This window comes from Ranitomeya variabilis, chromosome 2, assembly GCF_051348905.1.
Source record: "Ranitomeya variabilis isolate aRanVar5 chromosome 2, aRanVar5.hap1, whole genome shotgun sequence".
NCBI classification, from domain to species: domain Eukaryota; kingdom Metazoa; phylum Chordata; class Amphibia; order Anura; family Dendrobatidae; genus Ranitomeya; species Ranitomeya variabilis.
This window is the reverse complement of record NC_135233.1, coordinates 420286108-420311845: the sequence shown is the minus strand read 5'-3', so window position 1 is coordinate 420311845 and position 25738 is coordinate 420286108. Positions and strand designations below refer to the sequence as shown.

The window sequence follows — 25738 nt, the reverse complement described above, 5'->3', positions numbered from 1 at the left end:
ATGTTAAACATCCTTGCTTTAGGCAATTTGGCCCCTGGCTTAAACCTGATAGAACAGTCATAGGGACGATGTGGTGGCAACTCTGAACAACCCTTCTCAGAGAACACATCCACAAAATCCAGAAGTGACTCCGGAACGCTTGAAGTCACCGCAGCCACACATGTGGCCAGGCAATTCTCCTGGCAGAACTCGCTCCACTGAATTATGTCCTGAGTTTTCCAGTCAATTACCGGGTTGTGCATAGACAACCAAGGAAAACCCTAAACCACCTGAGCAGGAAGATTCCTGAGTACCTTACATGTAACCCGCTCGGAATGTAGAACCCCAATGTGGAGTTTCACCTCAGCCACAAATTCAGTAATCTCCCCCTGAGAGAGAGGAGCAGCATTGATGGTGACCACGCGGATAGGATGAGACAGTTTTTCAATCCTAAAACCTGCTGTGCGCGCAAACTCCTCATCAATGAGATTTGTGGCTGAACCACTATCCACAAAAACAGTAATTGGCAGCTCACTGCCAGCGATAAAAACCTTAGCAGGGAGCATGCATTGAGAAACCACCATGGAGGATATACATAAGCTCAGATTGGTCTCCTCCACACCCTCTGAGCTTAGAAGTTTTCCGCCGTTGCATTTTTCTTAGACAGCAGAGGACAGATGTTAATAAAATGACCAGTTTTACCACAGTAAAAAAAGGCTCCCTGCTTCCTGAGCTCAGGGGCTCGACGCTTCACATGTGACACCCCTGCGATTTGCATAGGCTCCGTGGGCTCACCTGCAGCAACCTCACGTGAACCTAAACCCTCTCCCATAGGCGGTGTCTCATGCTCCCCCTGACACAAACGGCGATCAATGCGGACAACCAGACTCATAGCGGAATCTAGAGAAGCAGGAGTCTCGTACATCAGAAGGGCTTTTTTAACCCTTCCAGAAACCCCATGAATAAACTGACTCCGCAATGCTGGATCATTCCATTGTGTATCGATCGCCCAGCAACGAAATTCAGAACAGTAATCCTCTGCAACTCGCTCCCCCTGGCGAATAGTGCGTATCTTAGATTCTGCTAGAGCCATTCTGTCAGGTTCATCGTAGATTTTTCCAAGAGAGGAAAAAGAACTCTCCACAGAGTCAAATGCAGCAGAATCAGATGGCAAGGAAAATGCCCATGCTTGGGGATCCCCGCTTAACAATGACAACACCAGGCCCACATGCTGAGCCTCATTACCCGAGGAGATCGGGCGCATATGGAAATACAGTTTGCAAGCTTCACGAAAAGAAACAAAATTTACTGCGTTCCCCAGCAAATTTTTCAGGCAAAGGAAATTTAGGCTCAGCAACTCTTCCTGTCGCTCTAGCTTGCACATTAGATACTGCTAGTCCCTGTTGCTGTACTGCCCCCCTCATCTCAGTGACCTGTAGGGACAGCGCCTCCAACTGGCGGGTTATGGAAGTCATGGGATCCATGACAAAACACAAAAAAAAAAGAACCCCCTTTTTTTTTTTGTTGTTGGGCCGATTATAATGTCACGGGGAGACTAGGTGAGCGAGAGCTAATAACTCGGGCCCCTGCAATTTCCCTCAGACTAGGGAAATCCTGACTGATCCTCTACCTGGAGTTTACACTGATGGTGTGCATGTCCAGGCCTCGAACCTCACCCTGTCTCCTGTTTCAACCCTAGGCTGAAACCTCCGCCCACCACCCAGTGAAGAGGTAATACACCAATACCCACAGTTAGCACAGACAAGGATAAAGGAAAATATACACCATGCCGCAGTCACACAGGAATACACTATAAATGTGCAGGGCAAAATAAATACTAATATAGGAAGGAGTAAATAAGACAAAGGAAAATACACCACCAGCAACGAATCTCCAACAACCAGCTCTCCACTCCAGACCGAGATATCAACGCACAAGACAGAAGCTATAATCGGCGACGCCAATGATCAGGAGAACTATTTAAAGGCAATGGGCATGGCCCAGCTTCCAATCCGAGGATCAGGTAAATTAACCCCGGAACAGCTAGATAAAATCTAGTGACGCCAATGAGCACATAGTGGTCAAAAGCGGAATTACCGCTGTCTGTCGAACGACCTGGTCTGAACAGCGTCCGACATGACAGAATTCTCCAAGGGAGCTATTTTCACAAAATTGTGAACTCTATAATTTCATAGTACAGAACCATAAAGAGAATTGTGATCCGACCGTAGATACAATTATTACTGTGACATTTACAGCCACCAATCAGACGCAGGGATAGAGCGGGGGTTAATCACTGCTGGCTGAAATTAATAATGGTGCAAGATGTAATGATCGTGTCCCCAGGTAGAAGTCGCCCGATCAATGGCGAGATCCCCAGTGATCTGATGTGTACAGCATATATGGAGCCGCGGTCAGGAGAACAGATCACTGGGGATCTCGCCGGTGATCAGCTGTTGGGACCTGTACTAGAATCTTCTCTGGTTTATGGGGTGAAGATCTGAGGTTGGAATAATCACCTAGGCAGGGGAACGATGCAGCTATATTTTATTCCGAATCATTACATACACGTTTTTACAGCAACTCCGGGTACATGGTCAAAATACATTGCCCCCAGTCCACAAGATCCCCTCCCCGCTGCCGATGGTCCCACTGCTCCCGTACCAGGTGATACTTTCCCAACTTTTGGTTGGCCCACAGATCTCGTATCTCTCGCCAGTATAGTCTGTAAGTCACAGTCCAGGCTCCTCTAGACGACAGGTAACACAAGCAACGTCCATGTATCAAGCAGGAACAGTCCTTAAGAAAGTCCCTGAAATCCAGAGGACAGATACTTCAACAGTAGCACGTGTGTGTCAATCCCAGCCGGCAACCGATCTCCACACTCCATAGCCTATCCATGGCTCCAGGACCTCATCCTCCATCCTTTCCCTTCTACATCACTCTCCCAACTTCCTGACTAAGGGTACCGTTACACTAAACGATTTACCAAAGATCACGACCAGCGATACAACCTGGCCGTGATCGTTGGTAAGTTGTTGTGTGGTCGCTGGGGAGCTGTCACACAGACAGCTCTCCAGTGACCAACGATGCCGAAGTCCCCGGGTAACCAGGGTAAACATCGGGTTACTAAGCGCAGGGCCGCGCTTAGTAACCCGATGTTTACCCTGGTTACCATCGTAAATGTAAAAAAAAAAAAACAGTACATACTCACATTCCGGTGTCACGTCCCCCGGCGTCTGCTTCCCGCACTGACTGAGTGCCGGCCGTAAGGCACAGCACAGTGGTGACGTCACTGCTGTGCTCTGCTTTCACTTTACGGCCGGCGCTCACAGTCAGTGCGGGAAGCAGACGCCGGGGGACGTGACACCGGAATGTGAGTATGTACTGTTTTTTTTTACATTTACGATGGTAACCAGGGTAAACATCGGGTTACTAAGCGCGGCCCTGCGCTTAGTAACCCGATGTTTACCCTGGTTACAAGCGAACACATCGCTGGATCGCTGTCACACACACCGATCCAGCGTTGACAGCGGGAGATCCAGCGACGAAATAAAGTTCCAAACGATCTGCTACGACGTACGATTCTCAGCAGGGTCCCTGATCGCTGCTGCGTGTCAGACACAGCGATATCGTATGGATATCGCTGGAACGTCACGGATCGTACCGTCGTAGCGACAAAAGTGCCACTGTGAGACGGTACCCTAACATGTGGCTTCTTCCCCCCTCCCTGGGATCAGCCATCTGAATGGGCAGAAGTGTTCACACCCTCCCCCTTAAACATTTTGCTTTTATCTTAAAGAATGAAGCATATTCCATAAGTCCCTTACCTTACCTACTATCGCCATCCACACAATGGGCCTAGTGGCCAGGAGCACAATGACGAGGCTCCTGAGGCACAGATGAGATTGATAGGATGAGTGTTTTATATGTACCCTTAGCAATCTCCTGTCTGGCCTTAGCTATACATCCAGCCTGCTCGTCTTCCTCTGCTTACTGTCACTGAATGGAAACATTGATCCCTGAGAATGAACTGATGAGCGGGGAAATCACTAGTAATACACAACAATATATAGAGGTAACCGCAGATTGCTCCAATAGTCTTGTAGAGGCCGGCTCCTCACATCCGGTAAGGTGGAGACATATGATGTTGGGGTTCCGGGACATTTCCTATACCTGACACATATACTAGTGATCCCCGGGCAGTTTGTAGTATTATATACATCGTCATGGCAACATAACCAGGGACACGATCATTATACCTTGCACCATTATTAATTTCAGCCAGCAGTGATTAACCCCCGCTCTGCCACTGTCCCTGCGTCTCATTGGTCGCTGTAAATGTCACATTGTAGATAATTCCATCTGCGGTCGGATTAGAATTGTCCTTGTGGTTCTGTGCTATCACATGATACATTTTGCAATTTTGTGAAAATAGATTTATTACCAGTGCGTCTCCTTGGAGAACTCTTACTTTTTATGTATATTAATTCTGATTTTAGAGGCACAGTATCTGCCGGGGGTCCCTATGACTAGAGGTCCCTATGAATCGGGGGTCCCTATGACTCGGGGCGTCCCTATGACTTGGGGGACACTATGACTCGGGGGGTCCCTATGACTCGGGGGGACCCTATGACTCGGGGGGGTCGCTATGACTCGGGTGACACTATGACTCGGGGGTCCCTATGACTCGGGGGTCCCTATGAATCGGGGGGACCCTATGACTCAGGGGGGGTCCCTATGACTCAGGGGTCCCTATGACCCAGGTCTGTGCAGGTGCATCCCACATTATATATAAAGGTTGATTCAAGGATTGTTGATAACGTCTCCTCCTCCCACCGCACGGATAATCCCCCCATGACTCCGGTGCTGAGGGCGGGCTCTGAGACCAGAGAATAACCACAGACCACCGGCTCCAGATATTTCTTTTTAATATATAATTCACTTCCAAAATAGTCATCACCGTCTTTTACAGATGCTAAAAAAAAACAAAACAATAAGTTTGCGGCAATTTAAGGCGAACTGTGCGCCTGTCCGGGTCCCCAGCGACCGAAGGGTTAACGATAGAAAACAGGATGCAAAACGCTATAATCACGAGAATATCAGCAGTGACTGAAGCTCATTAGTAGAAACACGGGGGAAAAAGAACAAAGTTAAAACTGTAAAAAAACAAACAAACAAAAGAACGGAAGTGAGGCACTGACGTTACATGGGGGAGGGGCTTGTGGCAAGGAAACTCCTCCCAAAACATTGATAAAATATCGAATGATTGGCCTGACCTCTGACCCTGAAAATGTTACAGAAACCATTCTATAATTCAACATTTGGCCTCTAGGTGGCGCAGGGAGTAAAGTGAGACTGCACTCCTAGGATCAGCCTGCAGAGGTCACTATGGAGTAAGCATGATTTGTGGAGTTTTCAGAGCAGAATTCTCAGAGAAAAGGCAGAAAATCGAGAAAAAAGTGGAAAATCATGTGAAAAATTATCACTCCGGAGCAGGAGCGCATCCCCAACACTTCTCCATCTTGGGCCCCCAGGGGCCTCCATTGCCTTCACTCCTGATCATAATTATGGTGGAAATCGCTCAAACTTGCTTGCTGTCAGTGGATAGAAACATTCATCATTTACATTCACAGGTAGAAAACTAATCGTGACTTAGTCCAGTTGCCACAGAGCTGAGGTTTTTGTTACCATGCATCAGTCTGGACAATCCTGTCTGGATTCTGTCTTGTGCTGAGAATTTGTTACACTGTGTCAGAGCTGTATGCTGTCTGTATAGTAACAAGCCCACAGCGAGGGTTGGGGGTGTGTGGGGTGCCCCTCCAGTTTTAGTGGTTCTTGGGCAGGACCGTATTTACCAACATATATATTGGGATATAAGCCTCCCACTGTGACTGATCACTGAAAGCAAGCAGAGATCTTGAAGGTGACAAGGACACGGACCACCACTTAGAGATGGGCTGGGGTCCGATCACCTATTGCATAACGTCACGATGGCAGAAATTGGGGGACAGTATCTGATCTTTCCCGTGATTGGGCAGAGCGCCCCGTTCTGCTGCCCCTTGTGAATAGTAACCTATCCTCGTGATTGGGCAGAGCGCCCCGTTCTGCTGCCGCCTGTGAATAGTAACCTATCCTCGTGATTGGGCAGAGCGCCCCGTTCTGCTGCCGCCTGTGAACAGTAACCTATCCTCGTGATTGGGCAGAGCGCCCCGTTCTGCTGCCGCCTGTGAATAGTAACCTATCCTCGTGATTGGGCAGAGCGCCCCATTCTGCTGCCCCTTGTGAATAGTAACCTATCCTCGTGATTGGGCAGAGCGCCCCGTTCTGCTGCCGCCTGTGAATAGTAACCTATCCTCCTTGTGATTGGGCAGAGCGCCCCGTTCTGCTGCTCCTTGTGCTTCCATAGGTCAGTGGCGGCGTGTTAGTAACGATCTGTGCAGTTGCCATTAGTAAACTAGTAAGCAGAAAATCCCTCTCCAGGCTGCTGCCAGTGGGGGGTGCCGCCACTACCATGGGGAATGGTGGGTCCAATCACCCCTCCCCCACCACCGGCCTCAATAGAAACAAATACAAAAATAAAATGACAATTTCCACGATTGTAGAATCCGGAGCTGAGCGCGGAAGAAGGAAAGTTTTACAAATGTGTTTTCCTCCACAACGAGCGACCTCACGCCTATTTACAAAGCGACTTCTCCAGAGAAAGCGGCTGCAAGGACACGAGGCGCGCTGGTGTCCAGCCACAATACACACATACAGGCTCACTGTCCGGCTAGGAGGGTAAGACGGTGGCCTTGGCGCGGCCATTACTCGCACGCCAGTTTACTATCAAAGCTGGACAGTGCAATAGCGAAGGCCTGGAGCGCGCACATCGGGTAGTTGTAGTCCATGGTGAAGACGTCCTCCGCCACCCGACCAAACTGCATGACGATGTAATCCGCTGCAAGACAGAGAGGCAGGGTGAGATCGAGGTGAGCGCAGGGTGAGATCAGGGAGAGCACAGGGTGCGTGCACGGTGAGATCAGGGAGAGCGTAGGGTGAGATCAGGGAGAGCGTAGGGTGAGATCAGGGAGAGCGCAGGGTGCGTGCAGGGTGAGATCAGGGAGAGAGCAGGGTGAGATCAGGGAGAGCGCAGGGTGAGATCTGGGAAAGTGCAGGGTGGTGCATGCAGGGTGAGATCAGGCAGAGCGCAGGGTGAGATCAGGGAGAGCGCAGGGTGAGATCAGGGACAGCGCAGGGTGAGATCAGGGACAGCGCAGGGTGAGATCAGGGAAAGTGCAGGGTGAGATCAGGGAGAGCGCAGGGTGAGATCAGGGAGAGCGTAGGGTGCGTGCACGGTGAGATCACGGAGAGTGCACGGTGAGATCAAGGAGATGGCAGGGTGAGATCAGAGATTAGGGAGAGCACAATATGCATGCACGGTGAGATCAGGGAGAGTGTATAGGGAGATCAGGGAGAAGGCAGGGAGAGCGCAGGGTGAGATCAGGGAGCAGGCAGGGTGAGATCGAGGTGAGCGCAGGGTGCATGCACGGTGAGACCAGGGAGAGCGCACAGTGAGATCAGGGAGAGTACAGGGTGCGTGCACGGTGAGATCAGGGAGAGTGCAGGGTGAGATCAGGGAAAGCACAGGGTGCGTGCAGGGTGAGATCAGGGAGAGTGCAGGGTGAGATCAGGGAGTGCGCAGGGTGCGTGCACGGTGAGATCACAGAGAGTGCACGGTGAGATCAGGGAGATGGCAGGGTGAGATCAGAAAGAGCGCAGGGTGAGATCACGGAGAGGGCAGGGTGAGATCAGAGAGAGTGCAGGGTGAGATCGAGGTGAGGGCAGGGTGAGATCAGGGAGCGGGCAGGGTGAGATCGAGGTGAGCGCAGGGTGCGTGCACGGTGAAATCAGGGAGAGCACAGGGTGAGATCAGGGAGCGTGCATAGTGAGATCAGGAAGAGCGCAGGGTGAGATCATGGAGAGGGCAGGGTGAGATCAGAGAGAGCGCAGGGTGAGATCGAGTTGAGGGCAGGGTGAGATCAGGGAGCAGGCAGGGTGAGATCGAGGTGAGCGCAGGGTGCGTGTGCAGCGCCCCAGAGTCGGGTCGTTGCAGTAACGTCGCTCTTCCACCAGGGGGAGTGATGGTACGTCTGATGGCACTAAAGGAGTTCCCATGACCAGGTATCACAGTCACACATTACACTTCACACTCCGGCCACCAGGGGGAGCAAAAGGTCCTATCTACTAGGCCACGCCTCACACATGGGTAAAACTGGGGGTTGGATAAGAAGTTACACAGAAAGCAGCCTGGGAGAGTTCCAGGGAGGACCTGTCAGGGGTGGGATCCTGACAGCGGCCTAGCACAGACAGAGCGTTACAGAGCCGTGCCTGCACCTCATTGCGGCGGCATCCTAAGAAAGGACAAGAAGCAAAGTATATTGTGGAGAAGTGAGAAACGAGATCACAGCACAAAGGCGATAGACCCAGAAGGAGTCCTGCCATAAGATCGGTAACATCCTTCTGAGGCGCGTAGCCGGTGGCCGGAACACCGAGGGAGTAATAGGCTCTACGCATTACTTTGAACTACGGCAGGGCAGTTAACTCTAGGTTGGCTGTCTCACCTTTTACACCTAACGAAGACAACGGAGGCAATTGTGGGAGAGGGGCGTCTCTATGGTCCCTATAAAATAACTCCAGGCCTACCCCGTCATACAGGTGCGTCCTATCCATATCATCTGGGAGACGGAGAGAAAGAACAGAAACAAACACGACAGTTGTGAGGACTATCCCGTGGTGCTCAGCAGGGAAGTACTACAACACACAGGCGCTAGTAAGAAGACTACTGATTTCCACCTGCAAAGGGAACTCTGGATGTGCCTTCGGACCGGCCGGACTCAGCCAGCCCTGTTAGCAGTGCTCTGGATTGTGGATGCCGAAGCCTTCAGTAAAGAGGTAAAGAGACTGCAACCCTGTGTCCTCGTTATTTACTGCGACCTACACCGTCACCTACATCTTTAATTGGACGCCCCTTAGCAGGGCCACGGACCGGGTCAGGCCACCGTGACATCCCCAGAACCGAGGGACCCGGTACCGAGTAAACCGCTGCCCTGCGTTTGGGGGCCGCTCCACGTGCACGGTTAAATCAGGGAGAGCGCAGGGTGAGATCGAGGTGGGTGCAGGGTGAGATCAGGGAGAGCGCTGGGTGTGCGCAGGGTGAGATCAGCGTGATCGCAGAGTGAGATCAGGGAGCATGCAGGGTGAGTTCAGGCTGAACACAGGGAACGCTCGGAGTGAGCAAAGGCCACGGGGGCAGCCTTAGAGCCCCGCAGCCAATCAGCTAGCTGCACTTTACTATGGATGTCCAGAGCTGTACTCACAATTCTGCTAGCTTCCTCTGGCTGCAGACACTCCATTCTCACTGCTGCCCCCTGTAGATTTATTATGCTGTATACATGCTGACAGGGTAAAGCACTGCGAATCTGAGTGGCTGAAGTGCTCACAGGAAGTGACATCACTGCGGCGGCCCCAGAGGGGCATATCATGGTCCGCAATACTGCATTATGGGAGATGCAGTGTCTGCACCAGGCAGTTTTCTGCTACAGAAGAACCCCCCCACAATGCACTGCAGGGAACGGGCATCATGGGAATACATCTCAGATTCCGATAGTCAGCCAGCTGGCTTGTGAATGCAGCTCTGGATCTGACTACAGTATATAACATAAAGTAACAATTAGCAGAATTATAAATGCAAAACATTGTAATGTTACAAAATTATATAAAAAAAATTGTGAAACAAAATTCAGACATGTGACTGCAGCTCTGGAGGTGACTGGAGGATAAGACACGTTGTAACAGCAGAATAGTGAGTGCAGCTCTGGAGGTGAGTGGAGGATAAGACACCTTGTAAGAGCAGAATAGTGAGTGCAGCTCTGGAGGTGACTGGAGGATAAGACACAATGTAACAGCAGAATGAGGAGTGCAGCTCTGGAGGTGACTGGAGGACAGGTGCCCACAATCAGTCACACCCTGCTAGGAGCAGCACCTGTCTTGTGAGCTCCAGCACTTCCAGCAGGAGGCCCAGAGTCTGCCTCTCTTCTCCCCAGGGAGAGGCAGGCTTCCTGGGAGGCCGGCATGGCTTCCCAGGCTTCTGTTCCCCGGTCTGTGCCGGCGGGGGACAGAGAGCAGCAACCGGCCCAAGAGGGACTGAGGAGGTCAGGAAGGGTGAAGAAAACCTTACCCACCTACTCCAACCCTGAGACGGCTCATCGTTCGCCCAGAGAGGGAGACAGGGGCGCCCCAGGAAGGAGAGCCCAGGAACATCCTGGGGGGAGAGGAGCTCCGGCGAGTCCACGAGTACCTTCTCCTCCCGAGTGGTCGCCATGCTACGTGAGTACGAGGACGCCGGCAAAGCACTGACCGGGCTGAAGGAGAAGCTGCAGGAGGCACGGATCCTGAACACCCGAGCCTCTAGCAAGGAGAAACCCGTGACCTCCCAGAGGTTCAGAGCCCTCAGAGATGAGGTGGCCCGGTTAGTGCTCCTCCGGGAGGGGATTGAGAAAAGCGCAGGTCCCTTCCTGGAGAGGTTTAAGAACCAGCGGCGGTTCTCAGAAATGAAGGGGATAAATACCTCAGGAGAGCCGCCAGCCGGCGTCCTAAGCGACGAGGAGGAGGAGGAGGACGCCAATGTGGTTGTGACTGGAGTCCTACAAGCTGGAACTAGCCAGGAGAGTGAGTCGCAGAGCCGACAACAGGGAAGCGGCCTCCCGTCACGGCAGAGGACTCCGACAGCACAGGCTGCAGTGTCAGCAGAGGAAGAGGAGGAGGGCGGTCTGCTAGAGGAGATCCGACAGCTGGAGTCTCCAGTGAACCTGGACCGCTTCTCCTTTGGTGAGGACGAGCCAGCAGAGGAAACCCAGAAGAGGAAGAAGAAAACGAAGGAGACCGCACGGGAGGTGGTGAGTTACAGATATGTACTGATGGATGATGTTACACCTACCACCTCCTGTGTAAACCCCACCAAACCTAAAGGCACGGGCTCTGCAGTGGGTCCGGGGCATAGGCAAGGTGGGGAGAGGAGGAGGACGTCCGGCGGTGCTGCCGTCTGTGCGGGGAACAGTGCAGGGGGCGAGGCTGTGGAGGTACTCACGGCGCCGGACATAGGGGACCCCGAGGAGTTTCCCTCCCTGCCCTCTGCGGCTAAGCCGGTTATCACCGGGGCTGAGGGGAGCGAGGGGGATGTCCACGCCGTTGCGAAAGGGGGACGGTGTGGGCAGACTCCATCCCTGCTCGCTACGGCTGAGCCGGCCGACGCCGGGGCTGTGGGGGGCAGGTCCGAGAAACTTGGTGCGGCAAAAGGGGGGCGCACTGTTGTGACAGGGGCGCAGTGCGCCTCAACAGAGAAGAGGCACGCGGCTGCAATAGGGGAGCAGCGAGTCCAAAAAGGAAAAAAAAAGCAGGAAACATCATCTGCAGGGAACACTGGGCGCCCTGCTGCGACGGGAGGACAGATTGCTCCAGCACCCAAATGTGACACCGGGACCCCGAAGTCTGTGGGTGCGGGGCAGGCGGTGCCCCCCAACATGCAGCGGGCCCAGAATAATAAAATACAAACTGCTGCAGTAGGGGGGCAAGGTGCTCCAGAGACACAACAAAACACCAATGAAGGGAAAACGGGTGTGGTTCTGCACCCCTCCCCCGGTCCAGCAGGTGTGAGTGCAAAGAAGCCAGACACAAGTGAGGAAGGAATGGATGTTACTGTGGAAGGTGCAGAGAACACTGGGACAAATGGTGGTGAGAATACTGGTAATAAAGTGATGGGAAGTGGTGAGGGGAATGATGGGAGTAGTAGTGGAGTGAATGGTGGGAGTAGTGGTGGAGTGAATGGTGGGAATAGTGGTGGAATGAATGATGGGAGCAGTGGTGGAGTAAATGATGGGAGTAGTGATGTTGCAAATGATGGGAATAGTGGTGGTGGTGGAGTGAATGAGGAGAACATTACTGGTGTTGGTGGAGGGGAAGCAGGTAGTGGTCCCGCTGCCTCCCCAGCGGTGGCGGGGTCTTCAGCCCCAAGCTATTCAGGAGCTGTCACTGCTGGGGGTAGTAGTGTGCCCTTGTCTGGTGACCCTGAGGAAGGTGACTTGCAACAGCGCTTCCTGGACGCCCTGAGGAGAGGGGAGAGTTCCATCAATGTAGAGGGGAGGGAGGTTGATCTGTCTTTCTGGATAGAGAGACACGGTCTTTCCGCCTTCCGAGACAGAGGGGCAGAGACTGTCTGGTCTCTGCCGACACCGGGGCAGAGGAGTAACCGTAGGAACGTGGCCCGTCTCCAGTGGGTAAGCAAGGATGCCTGTCCTGATCGGTCAAAGGTTGCTGAGCTCCTGCTGGGGATGGGCTTCGTGGCATATGACATCTTTGCCTTGATCCATCCCTATGGGACCTCCTACTTCGATGTCAGCTTCGTGAGACCGGAGGGCCTTGAGCTTTTCTGGTCTCGCCATGAGCTGGCTCGGGGTCGCCCCGAATGGCAGGGTTTCCTCGCTGAAGCAATATCCCGCCAGAACTCGGTCAGGAAGGTGACCGTTTTGACCAGTAACGAGTCACTTTCCTGTGTCGACATCTCCACCTGGGTTGGACGATATGGCGACATCATCGGTATTCCCGAGAAGACCCTCGATGAGCATGGTATCTGGTCAGGAGCCTGGACCTTCATGGTGAAATTGAAGGTTTCAGGAAACACCGTTACCCATATCCCTTCCTCAACATTTTTGGGGAGGGACAGGATCTTGATTTTCTACCGGGGGCAGCCTAAGGTCTGTCACAGGTGCGGCAGCCCCACACACTTCAGTGCGCAGTGTACCACCCAGAAATGCGCACTGTGTGGGGACCTCGGCCATCTTGCTGCTACCTGTGGCAGGATTAGGTGTAACTTGTGTGGTGACCTCGGTCACCCGTTCAGTCGCTGTCCGCGTTCCTTTGCCAATGCGGTCCTGAAAGCGGCGAGTGCGGGACAGGCGAAAGCCGGGACTAATCTTGCCGGTGAAGGGACCAACAGAGGCAGAGGAGGCAGGGAACCGGTGAGGAGCAGGCTGCCGCCATCCAATATCAGGCGGCAGCAGCAGCGCCGTGGGAACAGGGGGCAGGGAGTAATGACCCTAAACTCTGACCCGGGTGCTTCACTTGCAGCTGAGGATCCTAAAGACGGCGAATTGAGCAAGGAAGTCAAGAGACTTGAAAGGGAGGAGCAAAAGGACGCCATGTCTGCCCAGGAACCTTCATCCGGTGACAGTCTGGATGAGGGAGATGGGGAGTGGTCACAGCAAAAGAAAAAGGGTAACAGGAAAACAACTAAGGAAAAGAGGGGGTCCGGGCCTCGAGCCTCCTCCTTGGAGTGCGACCCCTCTGACTCCGTAGCCCTGATCCAGGTGCCATTGGAAGGTCCAGCCGCCCCCCCTCTGGTGGATCTCTCTAACCGGTTCCGGGCCCTCCAGGACTCCCCTCCAGAGGGGGGCGATGGGGACCCGGGGCCGGAGGTTGCGGACAAGGTTGTTGGGGCTCAGGAGGTCGCTGGGTCTTCTTCTCAGGGGGCAAATACAAAGCCTTCTGGGGGGGGGACTACCTCAGGACCACCAGACAAGGGCCAGAGTGTATGTAAGGAGAGAATGGATGAGTCTGTTTGTCTTAAGCGCACTAAAAACTCATCATTGTCAGAGGAAGAGGGTGAAACTGTTGGGGGTGGGCAGAAAAAGGCTATCTAATTCAATCAATCATGATGGCGGCACCCACCCCATTGACGCTGGCAACCATTAATGTTGCCAGCATAAAGTCAGATGTGGCAAGGTACACGGCCTTTCATTTTCTCGGCCAACTTGACGCCGACATTTTGTTTTTGCAGGAGACCAGGTTGACCGACCTATCAACCATGCATAAAGCAAGGCGGGAGTGGAGGCACGGGCCCTCCTACTGGTCTCTTGCGGCCGAGCCGTATAGTGGGGTGGCGGTCCTTTTTAAGACCGCAGCGGTTGAATGCAGACGATTGATCGAGTTAGAAATGGGGAGATGCTTGATCCTAGATGTCTCCATTGGGGGACAGGAGCTTCGGCTCATTAACATCTACGGTCCCCAGTCCAAGTGGGACCGCAAGTGTCTCTTCATGAAGATCAAACCTTTCTTATTTTCGAGTCGGCAGGTGGTCTTTGGAGGGGATTTCAACAACGTCATGAGACCCTGTGATAGAGGAGGTTCCGGAGACCGGCTGGCTTACGATTGCGTCGCGCTAAATAGGATAGTAAGTGAGGCACGCCTGGTGGATGTCCACATCCGGCACAACACAGGCCACGCGGGGTTCACTTTTTTTAGAGGTAGTCAGTGCAGGTCTAGGATAGACAGGTTTTATTTGAAGGGGGATGCCGTCTCCTCGCCGTTGTCGGTTGTGGAGGTGGAGTTCTCCGATCACTGTTTGATTATGTTTTCTCTGAGCGTTACAGAGACTCCTCGGATGGGAAGAGGTTATTGGAAGCTGAATTCGTCACTCCTTGAGGAAGAAGCTGTAAGACGGTCCTTTGAGGAATTTCTTCAGAGCCAGGTACCGCTGCTGGGCCTAAGTAACACTAAGTCTGAGTGGTGGGAGATGTTCAAACATCGGGTGGCGAGATTCTTCCGGCAACTCTCGAACCTCAGAAGCCTGAACAGGGATCGCCTGTATCAGAGCCTGAGGAGGAAACTCGAGCAACTTGTCTCGACTGGGGGTAGCCGCGAGGCGATCTCCAGTGTGAAATCCTTAAAGAGGTGTCAGTACGATAGGCACGCATCTTTGGTTTTTGAGAGGGATTACGGGAAGTACTACTCGCCCGACCCCTACAGAAGCTGCAAGATGTCAGTGAATAGTAAGATAGTGACTGGGCTGATGGACAGTACGGGATCCCTGAGAAGGTCCAGATCAGGGATCTTGGAGGTCGTCAGTTCATACTACTCGCACCTCTTGGGAAGGAAGGAACTGGATCGTGACAGGATGTCGGCTTTCCTGGCTGAAGCTGTTCCTGAGCCAGGGGCTGACCTCTCGCTGGGCGGTTTGGCAGAAGCTATCAAAGAAGAGGAAGTGAGACTGGCGATCGATGGGCTCCGGCCCAAAAAATCGCCAGGTCCGGATGGCTTAACATCCGAGTTCTTTAAGACCTTTAGGGACTCCTTGGTCCCCCTCTTGACTCAGGTGTTTAATGAGTGTCTCTCCTCGGGCACTCTGCCGAGATCATTAAGGAGGTCGGCTTTGATCATTTTGTCAAAGGGTAAGGATCCGTCACGCATTGAGAATTGGCGTCCCATATCACTTCTCAATGTGGACAGGAAGGTTTTGGCTAAGATACTCTTCAATAGGCTGGTGAAGTTTGCACCGCGGCTCCTTTCGGAGGCCCAGCACTGTTGCGTTCCTGGCCGTAGCACTTTCAGTGCTGTTCTGGGTGTCCGAGAGGCCGTGGAGCAGGGCAGGGCAGGCCTTTGGAAGGGGTTCTTGCTGACCCTGGATCAGGCAAAAGCCTTTGATCGGGTCGACCACGAGTACCTCTGGTCCACTCTTTTGAGGTATGGTCTGCCTGGAGGGTTTGTGGACTGGCTTAAGACCTTGTACGCAGGGGCTGAGACTTTCCCTCTGGTAAACGGGTGGATTGGACAACCTTTCGGGGTGGGATCTGGTGTCCGCCAGGGCTGCCCTCTTAGTCCTTTGCTTTACGCGTTTGCGATCGATCCCTTCCTCAGAAGGGTTGATTGTGGACCGTTGGCGGGGGTGAGGATGGGCGGGTTGGCGCCAGAGGCTATCCTGAGGGTAGTGGCCTACGCGGACGACGTTACTGTCTTTGTTTCTTCGCAAGAGGAGGCGATGGTGGTGATGTCAGAAGTGGAGAGCTACTCGGAGGCATCCGGGTCCAAGGTCAACCAAGACAAGTGTGAGAGTCTCTGGCTGGGAGGCGGGGATCCCACGTTTGATCTTCCGGACACCCTCCCCGAACCCCAAGAACATGCCAAAGTCCTAGGCATCGAATTTGGCCAGGGTGATTACCCCACAAAAAACTGGGAAGGCAGAATCAAGGGTGTCGCCCAAAAAGTGGACCAATGGAAGGGTTGGTCTTTGACCCTGAGGGAAAGGGTTGACCTGTGCAAAGCTTTCCTGCTCCCCTTGTTAATCTACCTGGGCAGCGTCTGTGTCTTGCCGGAGCCCCTTTGGACACGGGTCTACAGTCTGTTCTTCCAGATGTTATGGGGGAATAGACTAAACCTAGTCAAACGGGAGGTCACTTATCGCACGAGGAGACTAGGGGGGTTGAATATGGTAAAACCCGTGGTGTTTCTAGTGAACACCTTTTTGAAAGTTAACGTGGCAAACCTCTGGAAAGAGAGGGCTCCTCCGTGGGTATTCTCCTGCAAAGGATGGTTTCAGCCTTTCTTCCAGGAATGGGAGACAGGGGGAAGATTGAAGGATCTTCGCACACCGCACGGGCATCTCCCGGCTTATGTTACCCCGGTTCTGAAAATGATGCGCCGGTGGGGTCTGGGAATGTGGGAAGTGAGGTCCCTCCCGAGGAAACTCCTCGACATGCGGGTCTTGCTTTCGCATTTTCAGAGACCATTGGTCCTCAGGGACTGCCCGAGTCGGGATCTAGAGGTTGGGTTAAGTTTGCTAAATTCTAGTAGGATCCCCAAGAAGTATTGGGACTTGACTTGGCGCTGCTTCCAAGGTAAGTTGTATGTGAGGGACAATTTGAAGCACAGGAGCTCCGTGGACAGGAATTGTCCCCGTGAGGCTTGTGCTACCATGCTGGAAAGCATGGAGCACTTCCTGCTTCATTGTCCCTTTAATACAGAGGTGTACAACAGGCTGGGTGCTTCCATTGGTTGGCCGCGGCTGGCCACTCTGTCCTATGCCGAGTGGGCCTATGGAGCGTTCAGAGACCTCGGGAGAAGGGACCGAGCCACTTTATTCTTAGTCAGCGCAGTGGTCAGGTACTTCACGTGGAACGCACGAGTTTTAGTTACGACGCAGAGTAAAATCCTCCGTGTAGATGAAGTTTGTAGCAGCATCCTAGGTGCCCTGGTGAAGGTGCGTTCTCTGGAGTGCGAAAGACTGGGTGCCCGGAGGGCGGCCCATCTCTGGAGGGGTTTCTCCTTCGGGGTGCCTTAGTCCGTTAGCGCTCCTATATCCTGGTGGTGGGCTGATGTCTTTACACCCTAGGTTTTTGTTTTGTATTTCTGTTCCCTGAATAGAAGGTTTGCAGGCATCGAACTTGAGCCTTGGGTGGGGAGTATGTAGGTTGTGTTCTGTGAAGTTGGTTTATGTATATATTGTATATAGTGTATTGTATATAGTGTGTATAATAGAGGGTCTTAGTTAGGTTGGGTGGGGGGGATTGGGGGGTTCAACGGCGGTGATAGGAGACTGATCTGGCCTGGCCCAGGCCCCGCCTGGGGAAAAAATTTGGGGCCTGATCCTAGCTCAGATAATTCCTGAACTTTGTGGCCAGAGCTGGATCAGGGGTGGCGGGATAGTTAGGGTAGGTGTGTGTATATATATTAAAAAAGGAAAAAAAAATAAAAATAAATAAATAATAATAATAAAAAAAAATTTTGTACACTGTATTGTATTTAGGTTTGTTGTGGGGTGAATGTGGTGGTGTAAGGGGGGGGCTGTAAGGTAAGGCAGTGGGACCAGTAGGGTTTTGTTGTGTTTGCGGTGTTGTATAGTGTTCGGTTTAGTATAATGTGTTTATAGTGTATATATTGTATATAATATTGTATATAGGACGGTGTGAATGTAGTTGGGGTTGTATATAGTAGTATGAATGAAGCTGGGCCGGGGGTCTTATGATTTTATACTATTTATTATGTAAAATTTTTACAGGGGTATTCATGTAATTATGAGTATTTTGTTTGTTGTCTTTTAGCTTTGCTTTATTTTTATTGGAATTTTTGTTTCTCGGTCCTGATTTGTAGGTCATGAACTTTCTCCATTTTGGTTCCATTTCTGGTTTATTTCTTTGTGATTTTTGTCGTTTGTTGTCGTCTGATTGGAGCTTTGTTCTTATGTTTTGTTCTGTTGTGTTTTATTTGTAATGTATCTTGGTTATTGTCATGTAAAGTATTTTTATTTTATTTAATAAAAGACCTGCAGGATAAGACATGATGTAGCAGCAGAATAGTGAGTGCAGCTCTGGAGGTGACTGGAGGATAAGACTCGATGTATCAGCAGAACAGTGAGTGCAGCTCTGGAGGTGACTGGAGGACAGGTGCCCACAATCAGTCACACCCTGCTAGGAGCAGCACCTGTCTTGTGAGCTCCAGCACTTCCAGCAGGAGGCCCAGAGTCTGCCTCTCTTCTCCCCAGGGAGAGGCAGGCTTCCTGGGAGGCCGGCATGGCTTCCCAGGCTTCTGTTCCCCGGTCTGTGCCGGCGGGGGACAGAGAGCAGCAGCAGCAACCGGCCCAAGAGGGACTGAGGAGGTCAGGAAGGGTGAAGAAAACCTTACCCACCTACTCCAACCCTGAGACGGCTCATCGTCCGCCCAGAGAGGGAGATAGGGGCACCCCAGGCCCCAGGAAGGAGAGCCCAGGAACATCCTGGGGGGAGAGGAGCTCCGGCGAGTCCACGAGTACCTTCTCCTCCCGAGTGGTTGCCATGCTACGTGAGTATGAGGACGCCGGCAAAGCACTGACCGGGCTGAAGGAGAAGCTGCAGGAGGCACGGATCCTGAACACCCGAGCCTCTAACAAGGAGAGACCCGCGACCTCGCAGAGGTTAAGAGCCCTCAGAGATGAGGTGGCCCGGTTAGTGCTCCTCCGGGAGGGGATTGAGAAAAGCGCAGGTCCCTTCCTGGAGAGGTTTAAGAACCAGCGGCGGTTCTCAGAAATGAAGGGGTTAAATACCTCAGGAGAGCCGCCAGCCGGCGTCCTAAGCGACGAGGAGGAGGAGGACAACGACGTGGCTGTGACTGGAGTCCTACAAGCTGGAACCAGCCGGGAGAGTGAGTCGCAGAGCCGACAACAGGGAAGCGGCCTCCCGGCACGGCAGAGGACTCCGACTGCACAGGCTGGAGTGTCAGCGGAGGAAGAGGAGGAGGGCGGTCTACTACAGGAGATCCGACAGCTGGAGTCTCCAGTGAACCTGGAACGCTTCTCCTTTGGTGAGGACGAGCCAGCAGAGGAAACCCAGAAGAGGAAGAAGAAAACGAAGGAGACCGCACGGGAGGTGGTGAGTTACAGATATGTACTGATGGATGATGTTACACCTACCACCTCCTGTGTAAACCCCACCAAACCTAAAGGCACGGGCTCTGCAGTGGGTCCGGGGCATAGGCAAGGTGGGGAGAGGAGGAGGACGTCCGGCGGTGCTGCCGTCTGTGCGGGGAACAGTGCAGGGGGCGAGGCTGTGGAGGTACTCACGGCGCCGGACATAGGGGACCCCAAGGAGTTTCCCTCCCTGCCCTCTGCGGCTAAGCCGGTTATCACCGGGGCTGAGGGGGGCGAGGGGGATGTCCACGCCGTTGCGAAAGGGGGACGGTGTGGGCAGACTCCATCCCTGCTCACTACGGCTGAGCCGGCCGACGCCGGGGCTGTGGGGGGCAGGTCCGAGAAACATGGTGCGGCGAAAGGGGGGCGCACTGTTGTGACAGGGGCGCAGTGCGCCTCAACAGAGAAGAGGCACGCGGCTGCAATAGGGGAGCAGCGAGTCCAAAAAGGAAAAAAAAAGCAGGAAACATCATCTGCAGGGAACACTGGGCGCCCTGCTGCGACGGGAGGACAGAGTGCTCCAGCACCCAAATGTGACACCGGGACCCCGAAGGCTGTGGGTGCGGGGCAGGCGGCGCCCCCCAACAAGCAGCAGGCCCAGAATAATAAAATACAAACTGCTGCAGTAGGGGGGCAAGGCGCTCCAGAGACACAACAGAGAGCCAGCACCAATCAAGGGAAAACAGGTGTGGTGCTGCACCCCTCTCCCGGTCCAGCAGGTGTGAGTGCAAAGAAGGCAGACACAAGTGAGGAGAAAATGGATGTTACTGTGGAAGGTGCAGAGAACAGTTTTACAAATAGTGGTGTGAATACTGGAAAAAAAGTGACGGGAAGTGGTGGCAATGGTAAGAAGAATGAAAGCAGCTGTGCAGGAAATGATGGGAGTAGTAGTGGAGTGAATGATGGGAGTAGTGGTGGAGTGAATGATGGGAGCAGTGGTGGAGTAAATGATGGGAGTAGTGATGTTGCAAATGATGGGAGTAGTAGTGGAGTGAATGATGGGAATAGTGGTGGAATGAATGATGGGAGCAGTGGTGGAGTAAATGATGGGAGTAGTGATGTTGCAAATGATGGGAGTAGTAGTGGAGTGAATGATGGGAGTAGTGATGTTGCAAATGATGGGAATAGTGGTGGTGGTGGAGTGAATGAGGAGAACATTACTGGTGTTGGTGGAGGGGAAGCAGGTAGTGGTCCCGCTGCCTCCCCAGCGGTGGCAGGGTCTTCAGCCCCAAGCTATTCAGGAGCTGTCACTGCTGGGGGTAGTAGTGCGCCCTTGTCTGGTGACCCTGAGGATGGTGACTTGCAACAGCGCTTCCTGGACGCCCTGAGGAGAGGGGAGAGTTCCATCAATGTAGAGGGGAGGGAGGTTGATCTGTCTTTCTGGATAGAGAGACACGGTCTTTCCGCCTTCCGAGACAGAAGGGCAGAGACTGTCTGGTCTCTGCCGACACCGGGGCAGAGGAGTAACCGTAGGAACGTGGCCCGTCTCCAGTGGGTAAGCAAGGATGCCTGTCCTGATCGGTCAAAGGTTGCTGAGCTCCTGCTGGGGATGGGCTTCGTGGCATATGACATCTTTGCCTTGATCCATCCCTATGGGACCTCCTACTTCGATGTCAGCTTCGTGAGACCGGAGGGCCTTGAGCTTTTCTGGTCTCGCCATGAGCTGGCTCGGGGTCGCCCCGAATGGCAGGGTTTCCTCGCTGTAGCAATATCCCGCCAGAACTCGGTCAGGAAGGTGACCGTTTTGACCAGTAACGAGTCACTTTCCTGTGTCGACATCTCCACCTGGGTTGGACGATATGGCGACATCGTCGGTATTCCCGAGAAGACCCTCGATGAGCATGGTATCTAGTCAGGAGCCTGGACCTTCATGGTGAAATTGAAGGTTTCAGGAAACACCGTTACCCATATCCCTTCCTCATGGGAGGGACAGGATCTTGATTTTCTACCGGGGGCAGCCTAAGGTCTGTCACAGGTGCGGCAGCCCCACTCACTTCAGTGCGCAGTGTACCACCCAGAAATGCGCACTGTGTGGGGACCTCGGCCATCTTGCTGCTACCTGTGGCAGGATTAGGTGTAACTTGTGTGGTGACCTCGGTCACCCGTTCAGTCGCTGTCCGCGTTCCTTTGCCAATGCGGTCCTGAAAGCGGCGAGTGCGGGACAGGCGAAAGCCGGGACTAATCTCGCCGGTGAAGGGACCAGCAGAGGCGGAGGAGGCAGGGAACCGGTGAGGAGCAGGCTGCCGCCATCCAATATCAGGCGGCAGCAGCAGCGCCGTGGGAACAGGGGGCAGGGAGTAATGACCCTAAACTCTGACCCGGGTGCTTCACTTGCAGCTGAGGATCCTAAAGACGGCGAATTGAGCGAGGAAGTCAAGAGACTTGAAAGGGAGGAGCAAAAGGACGCCATGTCTGCCCAGGAACCTTCATCCGGTGACAGTCTGGATGAGGGAGAGGGGGAGTGGTCACAGCAAAAGAAAAAGGGTAACAGGAAAACAACTAAGGATAAGAGGGGGTCCGGGCCTCGAGCCTCCTCCTTGGAGTGCGACCCCTCTGACTCCGTAGCCCTGATCCAGGTGCCATTGGAAGGTCCAGCCGCCCCCCCTCTGGGGGATCTCTCTAACCGGTTTCGGGCCCTCCAGGACTCCCCTCCAGAGGGGGGCGATGGGGACCCGGGGCCGGAGGTTGCGGACAAGGTTGTTGGGGCTCAGGAGGTCGCTGGGTCTTCTTCTCAGGGGGCAAATACAAAGCCTTCTGGGGGGGGGACTACCTCAGGACCACCAGACAAGGGCCAGAGTGTATGTAAGGAGAGAATGGATGAGTCTGTTTGTCTTAAGCGAACTAAAAACTCATCATTGTCAGAGGAAGAGGGTGAAACTGTTGGGGGTGGGAAGAAAAAGGCTATCTAATTCAATCAATCATGATGGCGGCACCCACCCCGTTGACGCTGGCAACCATTAATGTTGCCAGCATAAAGTCAGATGTGGCAAGGTACACGGCCTTTCATTTTCTCGGCCAACTTGACGCCGACATTTTGTTTTTGCAGGAGACCAGGTTGACCGACCTATCAACCATGCATAAAGCAAGGCGGGAGTGGAGGCACGGGCCCTCCTACTGGTCTCTTGCGGCCGAGCCGTATAGCGGGGTGGCGGTCCTTTTTAAGACCGCAGCGGTTGAATGCAGACGATTGATCGAGTTAGAAATGGGGAGATGCTTGATCCTAGATGTCTCCATGGGGGGACAGGAGCTTCGGCTCATTAACATCTACGGTCCCCAGTCCAAGTGGGACCGCAAGTGTCTCTTCATGAAGATCAAACCTTTCTTATTTTCGAGTTGGCAGGTGGTCTTTGGAGGGGATTTCAACAACGTCACGAGACCCTGTGATAGAGGAGGTTCCGGAGACCGGCTGGCTTACGATTGCGTCGCGCTAAATAGGATAGTAAGTGAGGCACGCCTGGTGGATGTCCACATCCGGCACAACACAGGCCACGCGGGGTTCACCTTTTTTAGAGGTAGTCAGTGCAGGTCTAGGTTAGACAGGTTTTATTTGAAGGAGGATGCCGTCTCTTCGCCGTTGTCGGTTGTGGAGGTGGAATTTTCCGATCACTGTTTGATTATGTTTTCTCTGAGCGTTACAGAGACTCCTCGGATGGGAAGAGGTTATTGGAAGCTGAATTCGTCACTCCTTGAGGAAGAAGCTGTAAGACGGTCCTTTGAGGAATTTCTTCAGAGCCAGGTACCGCTGCTGGGCCTAAGTAACACTAAGTCTGAGTGGTGGGAGATGTTCAAACATCGGGTGGCGAGATTCTTCCGGCAACTCTCGAACCTCAGAAGCCTGAACAGGGATCGCCTGTATCAGAGCCTGAGGAGGAAACTCGAGCAACTTGTCTCGACTGGGGGTAGCCGCGAGGCGATCTCCAGTGTGAAATCCTTGCTAAAGAGGTGTCAGTACGATAGGCACGCATCTTTGGTTTTTGAGAGGGACTACGGGAAGTACTACTCGCCCGACCCTTACAGAAGCTGCAAGATGTCAGTGAATAGTAAGATAGTGACAGGGCTGATGGACAGTACGGGATCCCTGAGAAGGTCCAGATCAGGGATCTTGGAGGTCGTCAGTTCATACTACTCGCACCTCTTGGGAAGGAAGGAACTGGATCGTGACAGGATGTCGGCTTTCCTGGCTGAAGCTGTTCCTGAGCCAGGGGCTGACCTCTCGCTTGGCGGTTTGGCAGAAGCGATCAAAGAAGAGGAAGTGAGACTGGCGATCGATGGGCTCCGGCCCAAAAAATCGCCAGGTCCGGATGGCTTAACGTCCGAGTTCTTTAAGACCTTTAGGGACTCCTTGGTCCCCCTCTTGACTCAGGTATTTAATGAGTGTCTCTCCTCGGGCACTCTGCCGAGATCATTAAGGAGGTCGGCTTTGATCATTTTGTCAAAGGGTAAGGATCCGTCACGCATTGAGAATTGGCGTCCCATATCACTTCTCAATGTGGACAGGAAGGTTTTGGCTAAGATACTCTTCAATAGGCTGGTGAAGTTTGCACCGCGGCTCCTTTCGGAGGCCCAGCACTGTTGCGTTCCTGGCCGTAGCACTTTCAGTGCTGTTCTGGGTGTCCGAGAGGCCGTGGAGCAAGGCAGGGCGGGCCTTTGGAAGGGGTTCTTGCTGACCCTGGATCAGGCAAAAGCCTTTGATCGGGTCAACCACGAGTACCTCTGGTCCACTCTTTTGAGGTATGGTCTGCCTGGAGGGTTTGTGGACTGGCTTAAGACCTTGTACGCAGGGGCTGAGACTTTCCCTCTGGTAAACGGGTGGATTGGACAACCTTTCAGGGTGGGATCTGGTGTCCGCCAGGGCTGCCCTCTTAGTCCTTTGCTTTACGCGTTTGCGATCGATCCCTTCCTCAGAAGGGTTGATTGTGGACCGTTGGCGGGGGTGAGGATGGGTGGGTTGGCGCCAGAGGCTATCCTGAGGGTAGTGGCCTACGCGGACGACGTTACTGTCTTTGTTTCTTCGCAAGAGGAGGCGATGATGGTGATGTCAGAAGTGGAGAGCTACTCGGAGGCATCCGGGTCCAAGGTCAACCAGGACAAGTGTGAGAGTCTCTGGCTGGGAGGCGGGGATCCCACGTTTGATCTTCCGGACACCCTCCCCGAACCCCAAGAACATGCCAAAGTCCTAGGCATCGAATTTGGCCAGGGTGATTACCCCACGAAAAACTGGGAAGGCAGAATCAAGGGTGTCGCCCAAAAAGTGGACCAATGGAAGGGTTGGTCTTTGACCCTGAGGGAAAGGGTTGACCTGTGCAAAGCTTTCCTGCTCCCCTTGTTAATCTACCTGGGCAGCGTCTGTGTCTTGCCGGAGCCTCTCTGGACACGGGTCTACAGTCTGTTCTTCCAGATGTTATGGGGGAATAGACTAAACCTAGTCAAACGGGAGGTCACTTATCGCACGAGGAGACTAGGGGGGTTGAATATGGTAAACCCCGTGGTGTTTCTAGTGAACACCTTTTTGAAAGTTAACGTGGCAAACCTCTGGAAAGAGAGGGCTCCTCCGTGGGTATTCTCCTGCAAAGGATGGTTTCAGCCTTTCTTCCAGGAATGGGAGACAGGGGGAAGATTGAAGGATCTTCGCACACTGCACGGGCATCTCCCGGCTTATGTTACCCCGGTTCTGAAAATGATGCGCCGGTGGGGTCTGGGAATGTGGGAAGTGAGGTCCCTCCCGAGGAAACTCCTCGACATGCGGGTCTTGCTTTCGCATTTTCAGAGACCATTGGTCCTCAGGGACTGCCCGAGTCGGGATCTAGAGGTTGGGTTAAGTTTGTTAAATTCTAGTAGGATCCCCAAGAAGTATTGGGACTTGACTTGGCGCTGCTTCCAAGGTAAGTTGTATGTGAGGGACAATTTGAAGCACAGGAGCTCCGTGGACAGGAATTGTCCCCGTGAGGATTGCGCTACCATGCTGGAAAGCATGGAGCACTTCCTGCTTCATTGTCCCTTTAATACAGAGGTGTACAACAGGGTGGGCGCTTCCATTGGTTGGCCGCGGCTGGCCACTCTGTCCTATGCCGAGTGGGCCTATGGAGCGTTCAGAGACCTCGGGAGAAGGGACCGAGCCACTTTATTCTTAGTCAGCGCAGTGGTCAGGTACTTCACGTGGAACGCACGAGTTTTAGTTACGACGCAGAGTAAAATCCTCCGTGTAGATGAAGTTTCTAGCAGCATCCTAGGTGCCCTGGTGAAGGTGCGTTCTCTGGAGTGCGAAAGACTGGGTGCCCGGAGGGCGGCCCATCTCTGGAGGGGTTTCTCCTTCGGGGTGCCTTAGTCCGTTAGCGCTCCTATATCCTGGTGGTGGGCTGATGTCTTTACACCCTAGATTTTTGTTTTGTATCTCTGTTCCTTGAATAGAAGGTTTGCAGGCATCGAACTTGAGCCTTGGGTGGTGAGTATGTAGGTTGTGTTCTGTGATGTTGGTTTTTGTATATATTGTATATAGTGTATTGTATATAT

At 53.2% G+C, this 25738-nt stretch overlaps 1 protein-coding gene across 4 annotated transcripts in view; it reads right to left on the bottom strand.

The window, feature by feature from the left end:
- Window positions 1-4893: 4893 nt before the first annotated feature.
- TUB (TUB bipartite transcription factor) overlaps window positions 4894-25738 on the bottom strand; it is a 244586-nt gene continuing 223741 nt past the window's right edge. For all 4 annotated transcript variants that reach the window (XM_077286610.1, XM_077286612.1, XM_077286611.1 and 1 more), the window contains one exon: window positions 4894-6919. In XM_077286610.1, coding sequence (XP_077142725.1) covers window positions 6786-6919 — 134 coding nt within the window. In that variant the 3' untranslated portion in view covers window positions 4894-6785. The remainder of the gene's footprint in view (window positions 6920-25738) is intronic.